This window comes from Gymnodraco acuticeps, unplaced genomic scaffold (assembly GCF_902827175.1).
Source record: "Gymnodraco acuticeps unplaced genomic scaffold, fGymAcu1.1, whole genome shotgun sequence".
Taxonomy (NCBI): Eukaryota; Metazoa; Chordata; class Actinopteri; order Perciformes; family Bathydraconidae; genus Gymnodraco; species Gymnodraco acuticeps.
Genome location: NW_022990558.1, coordinates 1,364,676 through 1,379,853, shown reverse-complemented (window position 1 = coordinate 1,379,853; position 15,178 = coordinate 1,364,676). Strand labels below are relative to the sequence as shown.

At 43.4% G+C, this 15,178-nt stretch overlaps 1 protein-coding gene across 1 annotated transcript in view; it reads right to left on the bottom strand.

The window, feature by feature from the left end:
- Nucleotides 1-931: 931 nt before the first annotated feature.
- cep131 (centrosomal protein 131) overlaps nucleotides 932-15,178 on the bottom strand; it is a 35,756-nt gene continuing 21,509 nt past the window's right edge. The window contains 13 exon segments of the mRNA XM_034227529.1: nucleotides 932-3,365; nucleotides 3,484-3,544; nucleotides 4,136-4,332; nucleotides 4,465-4,642; nucleotides 5,306-5,448; nucleotides 6,653-6,727; nucleotides 6,885-7,002; nucleotides 9,396-9,503; nucleotides 9,921-10,122; nucleotides 11,422-11,524; nucleotides 11,865-11,894; nucleotides 12,118-12,234; nucleotides 12,320-12,445. Coding sequence (XP_034083420.1) covers nucleotides 3,294-3,365; nucleotides 3,484-3,544; nucleotides 4,136-4,332; nucleotides 4,465-4,642; nucleotides 5,306-5,448; nucleotides 6,653-6,727; nucleotides 6,885-7,002; nucleotides 9,396-9,503; nucleotides 9,921-10,122; nucleotides 11,422-11,524; nucleotides 11,865-11,894; nucleotides 12,118-12,234; nucleotides 12,320-12,445 — 1,530 coding nt within the window. The 3' untranslated portion in view covers nucleotides 932-3,293.

Sequence of the window (15,178 nt, the reverse complement as noted above, 5' to 3'; positions counted from 1 at the left end):
ATGCTAGGCCACACACACACACACACACACACACACACACACACACACACACACACACACACACACACACACACACACACACACACACACACACACACACACACACACACACACACACACACCACACACACACACACACACACACACACACACACACACACACACACACACACACACACACACACACACACACACACACACACACACACACACACACACACACACACACACACACACACACACACACACACACACACACACACACACACCTCAGAGGTGATAAGCATGAACATGCAGGCTGAATTTCCACCACACAGCTGACAGCTTTTTAAAGAGACTCTCTGCACATCCACAGTTACATTCACTCCAGCCAGCAGTCAGCCGGGGCCCTCGGAGCCAAGTGAGAGTCAATGGTGTGGGTTCCTGAGTGAAAAGAAAGGAAATACTCTGAAAGGAGAGACACGTTTCAGTACGCACCACCGGTTGCTTTGGCAGTTTTAGAGGAAGTGAGCTAGCTGGAGGGCGAGAAAAAAAAGAAGGGGAAGAAGGAGGGGAGAAGTGGGTCAGCGCTGGACATTATTCCAGATGTATAGGCTGAAACATCCCAGAGGTGGTTTTAACACGGCAAGAAAAAGGCATCTAGGACATGCCTTAAACTCATTTATAAGAATTGGTTGACAGATATTTCAGGAATTAATTTAAATGCAGTGAATAAATAATTTGAGGCTTCAAACCAACAGCTATTTTGGCTCTAAGTTTGGATTCCGCAGAGTGTTGGCGGATAGTTGTGATTAAAGACACTTCTTCTTCTTCTTTCCCAACCCGTGAGTTATGGTCTGAGAGAGCAAGGGATGATGGGAGGGCGGGGGTCAGAAACAAGCAAACAATTGTCTGTTTTCACACAGCGAACACAAATGAGAAACACAGCGCGTCTTCCCAGCAGTCTTTGCTTTTTATTCTCTCTTCAGTCACCATCTTCTTCACAGTTTTTCCAACCATCGCCATGATTAACAATACAAACTCAACTAACACAAGATAGGAAAACAGTGAGGTCAAGAGATACTGGTACATGTAGAAATTCAACAAGCTATAACCGATGACAGCTGGAATGGTTTGTATACAACGTTACAAATAAAATAAATAAAAACAAAAAAAAGGTACATCTCTGGTCAAAATGGGAGGAGTGGTGGCACGCACACACACACACACACACACACACACACACACACACACACACACACACACACACACACACACACACACACACACACACACACACACACACACACACACACACACACACACACACACACACACACACACACACACACACACACACACACACACACACACACACACACACACACACACACACGGCAAGGCTTATAAGCACGGTAGAGCGTGAGGAATGCCAACAAGCAATTCCTCATGACTCAGAGAATCTCAGTAAGTGATCCTGAAACTCACAGTGACACATATCAACCACTTTTATCTTGCGAAAAGATATATTTATATAAAAACGTATATTTATTTTACATTCTCCTACATTTAGGAGGGTTGAAAGTGGTATTTGGCTCTTGTGACTATCTGATATGACGCCTCAGGTCAGAAACTACATTACCCATAAAGCTGCACTACGTTACTGCTACCCTTCCACTACATTACACTTCATATGAACCCTTTACATTGTGGCTCGGACGCCTTCCATGTCAGAAAAACCGGACATACTGTATTTAAACCATCTACTAATGGCATAGTTATAACGTTTTAGCACGGCAGTTAGCAGTTCTGCTAAGTAACTGTAAAAACACTTATTGTGTCGACTTTGAAAAGAATCCGTGCCCTTTCTGAGGACCGATAACACTACAAGAGGTCATTAACGGCTACTTTGGGAAATAAATAAAGAAAAAAGGAACAGAATAAATATTTTCTGATGTGAGGGTAATTTTGGGCCTCAACAATCACATCATGTTGCACCTAAATAACAGGCTTTACTTCCAGCTGTAGAGTTTCTCTCTGCAGAACTAACTCTTGTTTCAGCCCCCCCACCCCTCGCTAACTCTGCTTTGGATCGTTCTCGCTGAAATCCTTTTTGTGCCCGGCTTCAACCCTAATCATTGTAAGGGTTAAGGACTTAGAAAAAAACTCAATTAATAAAATGCAGATTTGCTGAGGGGAGGGGTCTCCTGAGAGGATTAGGGAACAGACGGTTTGGTTTAAACGCAGATGGTTTACATGTGTGTGTGACTCGAGACCCCCCCCCCTCTTACCGGGTGAGTTTGATGCGTTTTGTCACAGTGCAGCCTCTGGATCGGAGCGGGCGAAAGCTATATGGCTTTTAACATACCTCTGGTCACATGCCTTCTCTGTGCATTCCTTCTTCCCTGCATCCCCGATCCTCTCTCCTCTTCCTTCTCCCCCACATTCAGAAACGTTCTCTAAAAATCATCCGTCTTCCGCCTCAATCATGCCGTGTCCTTTTTCTTTCCTTTTAGTTACATACTCGTCCCTCTCGCAACATTCTACTCACACTCTAGTGTGTAACCAGTGTTGGTAAATCTCTTCGTACGTCTTGCTTAGATCCTACCTTTGGTTTGAGACACACATAACAAACTGTTCAGAGCGAGGCCATGTCATAGATCCTGTAATTAGCACTCGCCTTGAGGAGGCACTGGGACAAAACGCATGGCTCTGCAGATAAAAGGGGGCAGCATGAGTACAAACAGGAGCTCATACAGCCGCTCTGATGCCCAATGGTTTGTTTTAAGTGGTCCATCTCCCACTTTACACCAGCACAGGCCCGGGCTGGTTTCACAAACATCTGGAACTGTTCCATGTGGCAGCCCTGAGGGGAACATTGAAGAATTCCTGCCCAAGAGAGAGGGGGAAGGGGGGGGGGGGGAAGTACAGTCACAAAAAGCTACAGCAATCCTCCTTTTGAAAAAGGGAAGAAGAGGAAAGCGAAGTCCAACCATAGTCTATTCATTTCTATTCATCAGGTGTCACCTGGTTTGTGGCATTTAAATGAGGGACGCTCCAACACTACACATTCCTTCATGCCTGGAGAGGCGGGGCTAAATATTGAGGCCCAGTTCATGTCCCTATTCTGTATGAAGTAGGACAGGGTTCAGCCACTTGTTCCACCTCCTGTAGTTCCACAGGTTCAGTCTTGCTGGCAGAAACAACATCCAAGTGAATACAAAAAAATCAGGTGAGGGCTCGTGCGACACAAAGGATAGAGCTCAGAGCAGAGGGGGAGGGGGAGGTCCAGACAGATGAAGCCCTCCTGTCAGTCACTTCTCCAGCAGCTGCTTCCTCTGCTGCTCCCACAGGGCCTCCAGGTGATCCGCTCTCTTCAGGGCAGCCTTTCAGAGGAGAGAGCCATATATTTATACATGCTGTCAGTCATCTCTGCACAACCGTCTTCTCTTATGTATCATGCTCTGACAGAAAGAGGCGCCTGTGTGTCGTTGGTTGACTCACCTCGTGCTGCTTTCGGAGATTATTGACAGTTTCTTCCTTCTTCAAGATGGCCGACTTCACTCTGGTAAGTGGCAGAAAAGAGGACGTTAACAAGGGAAACTTAAAGAGAGATTTAGGTTCGCAATAAATATGCAAATACTTTCCCCCCAGCTTGTGAACCAAATATGTTAAATAACATTAAGGTTATTGAGGTTGACGTTTTTGGGTCAACTCCTAATGCTATGGTGGCTTATTTCAAAACAGAAAATGTCTACCAATATTTAAAATATCATTAAAGAGTTATGACCAATATACTGCTAAGAACAAAAGGACCACTTTAGCTCATTTATTTTGCATTTATAAATGGCAAAGGCTGTACACCTCAACTTACGTTGTTTGTAAGTGTTCATCACCTTTTGTGTTTTGTTTTTATAAATCCCCTTCTCTGTGCCGTTTTTGACCCAAAAACGTTTAAAAACACATCTATGAGCCTCATTCTGTCACAAGGTGACACATTACCAGGATTAGACATTTGAATAGATTTGTACATGTCATTTGACCGAGCAGGCTCTTATAAAGCAGTGGTTTCAATCTTAAAAGATGTTGTTCAAAACTGAATAAAACGATTTATTCAAGCCAAAATGTTATTAGGTACTCTTTCCCTCCACCTTACCGTTGGTGGACTTCTGCCAGCTCCTCCTCCTTCTCCCTGGTGACTCTCTCCACCTCTAGCCGTAGCCGAGCCCGCACCTCTGACACCTCCACCTTCATCCTGCGGTTCTCCTCCTCCGTCACCACCAGCCGCTCTGCAAACTCCTGCCTGATCACCTCGGCCAGGCTGCGGCGCTCCTCCACCAGCTTATCCCGGGTCTGAACAAACACGTTCAGGAGTCATTTCATATGGAATCTTTCTCACTCATACCACAAGCTGCTAACATGAAAGGTAATAACATGGAACTAGAGGGTTTTATAAACCATTAAGAAGAGGGATTTGCTCCTTACCTGTGTGACGTCTTCGGTCTCCTGTCCCTTCTGTCTGAGAGCGCCCTGCAGTCTGATCAGCTCTCCCTCCGCCTCCATCTGATGCTTCCTCAACTCTTGCTGTTTCTCCACGGCCGCCCTCTCAGAGCGCTCCAGCTCCCTCAGCTCAGTCTCATACTTTTCCCTCACACGCTTCACCCTGAGAACAGAGGAAAAGATTTTAAGTGACTTCTTGGAAATATCTATAAAAGACTATTTCTCGAAATAACTACAAAACGTATCTTACTTCATTGAAAAGCACCAGAAGAAATAGAAAAGAGAGAACCTTATTTATTGTCATTAAGAGAAGCAATAACTTAACACATTACAAGGAATGGGTTAAAAGATGATAACTTATAAAGAAAATATAAAGAATTGATTTATTTAATTGTTGTTTTTTCCCTCTTTTATGACTTGTGGATTGTTATTTAATGTTTTTGAGTGTAAACTGTAGATCATTTTATTATGTATGCCCTAAAACAAACTAGGACACACACACACACACACACACACACACACACACACACACACACACACACACACACACACACACACACACACACACACACACACACACACACACACACACACACACACACACACACACACACACACACACACACACACACACACACACACACACACACACACACACACACACACACACACCACACACACACACACACACACACACCACACACACACACACACACACACACACACACACACACACACACACACACACACACACACACACACACACTCACACACACACACACACACACACACACACACACACACACACACACACACACACACACACCTGTTGTCAGCTGCCCTCTCACACTCCTCTTTGTCCTTGCTGGTCTCCTCCTCCAGAGTCCAGATGGCGAGCTCGATCTCTTTGTCGCGCTCCCGCCTCAGACCTTCTTTGAGCTCACGCTCGCGGCTCAGCAGCCACGCTTCCTGTGAACACACACACTGTCTGTCTTGGCTGCCTTATGACCACAGTCACCACACACACACATAAAAAGGTAATAACCCACCCAGGTTTAGATAAATGTGGAAGTTTGTCCTCATTGGTTAATTCTTTACAATTAAAAACTCACTTATTTTATTAACAGCCACTGACTCATTAAATGTTTTCTTCCTCATTGCATGTGATTTACACCCAGAGGGTTTCATCCACAGCACAGACTGCAGCAGCTAGGATTCTCATTGGTTTCTCACCAATCATTACCTGTTCGTTTTAGATTTTTTTTAAATACGTAATTTTATTACTTTTAGAGCCGTCTGGTTTGGGCCCTAAGCTACATGGTGGAAATGTTAACTCAATAAGAATGGCAGCCTTGAAACCTTCTGGACGGTCCAAAGTTGAGGCTGATATCTAAGGGTGACCTTTCTCCTGCCATGGGGCCCCTCGGCCCTGAGACAACCTGCCTCAGGCGATAAGGCTGGCAGAACCATTAACACTGATATATGTAATATGTAATGTAAAGCGCTTTGAGCATTTGGAAAAGCACCAAAATAAATGTAATGAATTCATATTATTATTATAATGCATTTCTGGGTTTTCCCTTCCTGAAGTGTGTTATATAGATTTTCTTTCTCCGTTTACTTCTGTGAACATATCGACATTACTGCTTTACTTTCATTTTTTTTGTAATACTTTTTGTATCTTTATCATAATTTGCCTTCTCTCTACAGTATTTTTGTGTCTTTGTGTTCCAATGAAACCTTATTTTAATATTACTTTAGTTTGGCTTTCTATTTTTATGTTGTCTTGAATCCTGCTGCTGCTGCTTTGCTTTTATGTCAGATCACTTTGTAAACTCTTTTTCAAAAGGTGCTGTATTGATAAAGTTATTATTACTATTCTTTAAGTACACAGTTGAAAAGCACAGGTTGCTCTCACTCTCCTGCACTCCACAGAGCTGGACATGTGCCACCTCCCTTAGTCACTATGGAAAATAGATTTTTGGCAGGAGTCCTCGTCTCCTTCTCTTTTTACATTAGTAATGACGTTAACAACCACTGAACTAGGAGCTCCAGAAAGATGTGCCTGCATTGGTGATGGATGGGCCTATGAGCACAATGCAGGACATTCAGTGCTTTGTTACACCTCAGCGTGAACAAAAGAAGGTCCAGTTTAGACAGAATGCCAACAAACCTCTTTCTTCTTGTAGTTTTCTTCCCAGGTCTGCTTTTCGATGTCAATGCGTTCGTGTAATGCCTTCATCTCCAACTAGGAACACAAAGAACACTAAATGATCTTGCTGCTTTACCTTGTTCTGGATGGATGTTAGCAGATGTGGAGATACTAACTAGACAGACTTTATTTATGGGTTCTGTTAAAGTCTATGGTTAATGATACTGTTATTGCGCCCCATGTCGCTCATCACCTGGTGTCTCCTCTCCTGTCCCTCTCTGGTCTTGTCCAGCTCTTCTCTGAGGGCTCGTCCAGCAAGAGAGTTGTTCTCCTCCAGCTGTCTCCGCAGATCCTCCAGCTCACTGCGATGCCTGCCACACAAACAGAAAGAAGAGCATTGAGAAGTAGAACCCAAACAATCGTTTTGGCATTTAGTCTACCGTTAACTGACGGCAGAGGCTGCTAAAAAAGACTGGAATGTCTTCACTGTCTGACTGTCACACAAGCAACGTCCACTGATGCATATCCCTCCTCCCCATAAGGTGTTTTCAGGCTGAATTGACACTATTTGGCATCATAACGCCGTTATTAAAGTTTCTCTGGTATTACATGGGTGATGTTAGCATAGCATCTGACTGTCTTGACTACTTGTTGCTATCATATTGTGGCATAAGTCGTTTTCTACCGGAATATCTTACCGGCGTATTTTTCATTATTATTGTACTTGTGATAGTCTGACATGGCAAACGGTGTGGCCCATGTATTGGTTACATCCGATAGCCGCTATAATACAAAACAACAGGAAAACGTAAGCTGCTGAAATAATAGCGAACGGATGGTCAATAAAAGTAAGGTAAAAATAAACAGCATCGCACTATGCCTGGTTAGTGTTGCCCTTGCCTGACTTTATATGTGTGTTTTTTTACAGGTGTGTGGACACATTCTAGTCCCTTTGCTCAGCGCTACTGCTGGTAAAGAGTTCTCTTCACTGTACTCTCCATGAACTGTTATTGCTCAGGTTCATCTCTGACGTAAGCACTTTTTGGTGCCAGTTGTTATGTTTACATTTGGTTAATTGTAGGTTGGCCTATCATGTACATTGAGGTCAGTTCTGTATATTGACATTGTTTATTCGTTTGAGATACTCAATAGATATATGTCTTTCACTGTCCATTAGATTTTTTATATATTTACTTTTTATGTTTGTTTATTTTCACTACGATGTCATTTGTATTTCATGTGCAGTGCCTCGTTTACATGCTGCTGTGACGGGAAACATTCACAGATTAAGGTCACTAAAGTAAATCTAATCTAATTTAATAAATGCGGGGTGTTCAAAAATAATAATAATAATAATTATAATAATAATTTTAGTTATCACTTCTTTATGCTGTTTTTCTTTTTGTTCAATATTTTTTCCTTTTAATGGCATGTAATAGAGCTTACATTAGTCCTCTATGTTTTAAAGGTCACTTGGTGCCTAGCAGCTGTGTTAGAAAGAATATATAAAGGCTACTCTGCCGCCAGGCTTCTCACCCACACCAAGCCATGGCACCATATCACCCCCACCCTCATCCACCTACATTGGCTGCCGGTCAAGTCCCGGATTCAATACAAAACACTCATCCTCACGTACAAGTCCCTCCAGTACTTATCGGACCTCCTCCATCCCTACACCCCTTCTCGGAGTCTGCGGTCCTCAGACACGGGCCTGCTCTCCATCCCCCGCTCTCCCCTCCGTACTGTTGGTGACAGGGCATTCAGTGTTGCGGCCCCAACCCTCTGGAATGCACTTCCTGCCGAGATCCGTAATGCTGCCTCCCTGGACATCTTCAAAGCATCTCTAAAAACACACCTGTTCACCCTGGCCTTCGGGCCCTAGCCCTTTTCTGGTCCCCCGGCTTCCTTTATTTATTTATTTGGTTTGCCCGTTGATTGTCTGATTGTTTGTCCACCACGTACAGCGACCTTGGGTCCCTTGAAAGGCGCTATATAAATATCATTTATTATTATTATTATTATTATTATTATTACATGTTCCCTGCAGGACTGAGACTTTGTGCCAGAGCATGATGGTGGGTACAACAGAACAGTTCCTCTACTCTGTAACACACAACCTGAAAGCAGTTTGTAGTGGACATTTCTATTATATCCTGATATGTTTAAACCAAATGCTTCTCATTTCCTGAGATGTGCTGTTTTCCTCTATCTACTCTACTTCAAGGCCACAGAGCTGTTTTGGCTACTGGGTTGAGACTCACACAAAGTCACACGAGAACTTCTACAGCTCAAGGCCAGGTGTCTAATAACAATGTGACCGTGTGAAGACAGATTTCTTACCTTCTCATCATTTCTGCTATATAAGCTTTGCTGCCATATTGAACTGCGCACACTCGCGCAGATTATTCTATACTCTGTGGGACCTGTGTCTATATTTATTGTATTGTATTTATATATATTTGAAGCTTCAAATAAAATCACCAGAAAGACAACTCTGTCTGATTCACCATTTCTTTGATTTTGATCACTCTGACTTGTACTCTACAGTATTGGGGTTTTTAGATTTCCATAACAAGTTCCAGTCTAATCCATCTTCAAGGTTTCCTGTCAACAGTGTGCCAGCATTACCCAACCAGACTGGAACCTAACTGCAGTGTGTTCTTGATTTCCCACTGACTCAGCCTCTTCTGGAGACCTGCATGATGACCAGCTACTGGAGCACTGTGGGGAAGTCTCTGGCTGAGGGTTTTTTCAGATTTCTCACCTTGCAGCCAGCTGAGCCAGCCTCTCTTTCTCATCAGACACCTCCTTGTAGAGCCGCCTCCTCTGCTGCTGCAGGGACAGCTCCTCCTCCTGAAGCTGCTTCTCATATCTGACACACAGAAACAAGAAAAAGCACATTTATATGTATATGAGACTGGCTGGTCAAATAAATAGGATTTATTTCGTTTCCAGTTTGTTCAAAATGTCCTAATGTTATCTTATTAGACCAGATGTGTGAAATTGTAATCAATTCTCAATTTATGGCCAGCATATTTGTTCTATGAGGTCAAAGTGACCTACCGCTTTGACCATTGACAACCAAAATCAAACCACTTCATTTCCAAGTAACAGCTTGTGCCCAAATCTTAGAAAATGATATTAAGAACCTTCTGAGATATTGCATTCACAAAAACATTGTGCAACAGCTACAACTGTCGCCAGCACAGAGACATAAAGAGACCCAGTATAGTAGTGTATGACATGTGTTACAGTAAAAAGGCCTGCACTGATGATGTGTCATGCCTACCTCTGTTTGGCTAGTTCCCTCTCTCGCTGACACTGCTCCTCCTTGTCCCTCTCCAGCTGCTGGCGGAGCTCTTCACACTGCCGGACGTAGCGCTGGGCGGCGCGGTCGTCTGCCTGCAGCAGCTCCGCCTCGTGGAGCGTCCGCAGCTTCTTCAGCTCCTGTTTGTGCTTGGAGATCAGCTTCTGGATCTCTGGCTCCAGACCTGAGGGAGGAGCAGGAACAGAATATAGTTAGTGTTCAGCGGCTGGTCGGGGCCTGCATGAAGTTCACGGCTCACTGGATAACATTTGCTTGGGGAAAAATTGGGATGACTCATGTTAAAAATAATTCTGGAAGATGAGACAACTGTAAACAAACAACTCTGGGTTCTCAAGCCTTGTGACTGTTCAAACACTTCATCAGCACTGGCTGACAACTGTCTGTGACTTTACATTAACTCCACACTCCACAGGCATGCAATAGGGGAAGAACACTTTATTCATGCTGCCCTTAAAATACATGCTCTATTTTCAACATTTGTATTTTCAGCTTCTCACTGCAATGACATAGCTATACAGTATGTTTTTGCAAAGGCATTGAAGCCTTTATCTATGCTCACAAAAACAACCTGACTTGCCAAGGTTGCTGGTGTAAAGCAGCCTTGGTTAGTTTGTTTGTGTTTGACTTTGGTGAACACTAACTAAACAAAGTGACAGAGTGAAAATATTCTGCCAAAATCATACACTTCAACTGATATGATTCTTTGTGGATGGCCTAAGTGTTATGTCTTTTTCTTTCTTATTCTAGATAAACAGACTATGGATGACCTCAAACAAACCCCACTTCAAAACATCCAAACTATCCATTCAACAAGTTGGAAAATGCAACAACTGACAACAAGTACAATGGATACATTTACTGATCATGGGCCCAAATAAACAACATTCTAACCCTAACCGACCAAACCAAATATTCTAAATACATCGTACACTCCAACTGATATTATTAAAAATGTTTGCAGTGATTAGTTGCTCACCGTTTCTCTTGTTTGTTTGTTTGTTTCAAACTGCCTTATCATAGGTTATAAACTGGCTATGGATGACCTCATACAACCCCTACTTGAAAACATCTGAACTATCAATTTTACAAGCTGGAAAATGCAACAGCCAGTTTAATAGATACATTTACAATACTTTGTTTATTTTCTAATCCAGCGACCAAATAAACAAACCTGTTACATGCGACAGACGCAATGTAGCATGTGTGTTTGAGTTTGATGGCATGCTAAGCTACCAGCTGATGGAAGGTAAGAGACTTAGAACCAATGTGAGCACTGAAAGGAATCTGAGGTCATGTCACATTCCTGCTAAAGGATGCACAGTAGAGGATTGTGAAGAAAATAGGTGTTATCCCCTAAATTGAGTAGCATTACAGAGCATTAGTTTACCCGTGTTTGCTTACTGTTGGTGTACCCTGATGGTTTAATCTGAGATTTCCGCCCTGAGCCGAGGCTGTGCGGTACCTTTAACAGTGATCTCTTTGATCTTCTTGGTTTTCTCGTCAATCCATTTCTCCCGGCGGATCTTCTCCGTGGCGCTCATTAGCTCTTTCAACTTCTTGATTTCCTGTGGAGGGAGGGAGGGGGTTTAAGGTTGTGGTTCTGTGTCAAAGTGAAGTGGCACAAATAGACTAGCAGCAGGGTGTTTGTGTTATTTAAGGAAGGAAGGGGTTTTACACAGAGACAAACAATGACACATTCAAGACCAATTCCAAAAACACCACAGTGGTTATAAGAGGAAGACGACAGCTTTATCTAAATCTAAACATTACTGAAAGAAGAATGACTCACACGCAGACAGACCGTCCGACAGAAGTTGTGAGGGACAGACAAATGAAAGGGAAAAGGAATGACAGAGTGAGAGAGATGATCGTGCCAAGGATGACTGTGAGAGGAAAACAAGTTACCTCACACAAGGGACCCAGAATTTGCCACACCTAAAGTCCAGGATAAAAAGATGTATAGACAAGGACAGAGAAAGACAGCAAAACAAGAGGGAAAAACAGAGAAAAGACGGTTAAACAAAAGCAGCACGGCAAGAAAGCAACATGATCACACAAGATGCAAAGCAGAGAAGCAGAAGGCATGTGCAGTGAAAGCTTGCCCTGCACATGCCTTTCATTTCATTATTAGATTATCATTGTTGAAACCTATTCTCACCATCTCATGTTGCTCCTGCATTTGTGCAATCTTCTTGGTGTACTTTTGGTCCACCTGCTTCAGTTCCCCCACCACTCCTTCACAGCGCTCACTCAGAGACTTTTTGTCATTGATCAGCTAAGAAAAAAAACATATTTTAGACCAAAAGTCATACACATTTTTTTTTGATGAAGGTGGGATCAGATTGTGTGTGCACTCCTACCTGATCAATGAATGTCAGGTGTCTCTCGATGGTGGCTTCATATTGTTCCTTCTGGAGCTGGAAGTTTCTGTTCAGCTCCTTCTCAGTCTCCTTCACGTGTCTCACTGTGAGCTCCCTCTGCTGGGCCTGAAGGTGAGGAGAGGAGATGAAGGAGATTAACACCCCTGAGGTCTAAGTATTTTGTATCTACAGCAGCTAATAAGACCGAACATGTCTCTCTATAAAAGGGGAACACCATCTCAATTAACAAATTCCGAAATGCAATTTCCATGGCCTAGGGAAATCAATATTTTGAACATTAGCTTGTCCCTGAAAGCCAGAAACCAGAGAGGTAATGCTATGTTCACAGAACGACATGGCTACAGGTCATTTGAAGTGAAAGCCGGTTATATTAAGCTACAAACACTAGTGGGGGTGTCGCACCGACAAATCAAGGCTGAGCTGCAGAAACATCAACTAATCAGATGTTTTCAGATCACAATGTTTGTTTTGTCTAAACAAATAAATACAGGTTTTAGCTACACTGAACAAAAATCTAAACGCAACACTTTTGTTTTTGCTCCCATTTTTCATGAGATGAACTCAAAGATCTAAAACATTTTCTATAAACACAAAATAACCATTTCTCTCAAATATTGTTCACAAATCTGAAAAAATCTGTGATAGTGAGCACTTCTCCTTTGCCGAGATAATCCATCCCACCTCACAGGTGTGGCATATCAAGATGATGATTAGACAGCATGATTATTGCACAGGTGTGCCTTAGGCTGGCCACAATAAAAGGCCACTCTGAAACGTGCAGTTTTGCTTTATTGGGGGGGTCCGAAAACCAGTCAGTATCTGGTGTGACCACCATTTGCCTGACGCAGTGCAACACATCTCCTTCGCATAGAGTTGATGAGGTTGTTGATTGTGGCCTGTGGAATGTTGGTCCACTCCTCTTCAATGGCTGTGCAAAGTTGCTGGATATTGGCAGGAACTGGAACACGCTGTCGTATACGCTGATCCAGAGCATCCCAAACATGCTCAATGGGTGACATGTCCGGTGAGTATGCTGGCCATGCAAGAACTGGGATGTTTTCAGCCTCCAGGAATTGTGTACAGATCCTTGGAACATGGGGCCGTGCATTATCATGCTGCAACATGAGGTGATGGTCATGGATGAATGGCACAACAATGGGCCTCAGGATCTCGTCACGGTATCTCTGTGCATTCACAATGCCATCAATAAAATGCACCTGTGTTCGTCGTCCATAACATACGCCTGCCCATACCATAACCCCACCACCACCATGGACCACTCGATTCACAACATTGACATCAGAAAACCGCTCACCCACACGACGCCACACACGCTGTCTGCCATCTGCCCTGAACAGTGAAAACCGGGATTCATCCGTGAAGAGAACACCTCTCCAACGTGCCAGACGCCATCGAATCTGAGCATTTGCCCACTCAAGTCAGTTACGACGACGAACCGGAGTCAGGTCGAGACCCCGATGAGGACGACGAGCATGCAGATGAGCTTCCCTGAGACGGTTTCTGACAGTTTGTGCAGAAATTCTTTGGTTATGCAAACCGATTGTTGCAGCAGCTGTCCGAGTGGCTGGTCTCAGACGATCTTGGAGGTGAACATGCTGGATGTGGAGGTCCTGGGCTGGTGTGGTTACACGTGGTCTGCGGTTGTGAGGCCGGTTGGATGTACTGCCAAATTCTCTGAAACGCCTTTGGAGACGGCTTATGGTAGAGAAATGAACATTCAGTTCACGGGCAACAGCTCTGGTGGACATTCCTGCTGTCAGCATGCCAATTGCACGCTCCCTCAAAACTTGCGACATCTGTGGCATTGTGCTGTGTGATAAAACTGAACATTTTAGAGTGGCCTTTTATTGTGGCCAGCCTAAGGCACACCTGTGCAATAATCATGCTGTCTAATCAGCATCTTGATATGCCACACCTGTGAGGTGGGATGGATTATCTCGGCAAAGGAGAAGTGCTCACTATCACAGATTTTTTCAGATTTGTGAACAATATTTGAGAGAAATGGTTATTTTGTGTTTATAGAAAATGTTTTAGATCTTTGAGTTCATCTCATGAAAAATGGGAGCAAAAAAAAAAGTGTTGCATTTATACTTTTGTTCAGTGTAGTTCCCAGTGCCATTTCACAACACAAGAGCAACACTTTAACAACAACTTGGCAACAATGTAGCTGGCCACACTTGGATTATGTAGACCCACAGCAGACTGACTGTTTTCTTTTACAAAGGAAAAGTAGTCTTCCCAATAGTGCAACAGAACATGTAGCCATATACTCAGAGCACTCCCATTTGGTGATCTCATCTGAATCATCTTTCGCAATTCATTGTCTATAAAGCAGTTCCAGACTTTATACTTGATGGGGTCACACATTTGAGTTTCAGCACCTTGGGTGCTCCACATTAAAATTGAGAGCATATGTTGTTTGAAGGAACAGAGTGTACTATTATTTACTATATGAACAACCAAACGGTTTAGTTTAAATGTATTACAAATATATATTGGAAAATGAAGGCTTGATCCTACTTTAGAATATAGAAAAAATTAAAGTGAAATGTCTTAATAAAAGTAACTTTAACACATTCACTGCACATTGTGCTCTACTACACTCTGGTACTGAGTTTGGACTGTCTAGGACAGGGGTCGGCAACCCCTGGCACGCGTGCCAGCATTGGCACGCGGCACCGTAACCAGTGGCACACTAGGAATAAGTGGAATAAGTGTGCAAAATATTTAAAAATTGTATTTTCGGATCCTGAACGAGACCGCTGCCAGAGCGCGTCTCCCCGTTACCTGCAGAAGGAAGCCATGCACGCAACGCAG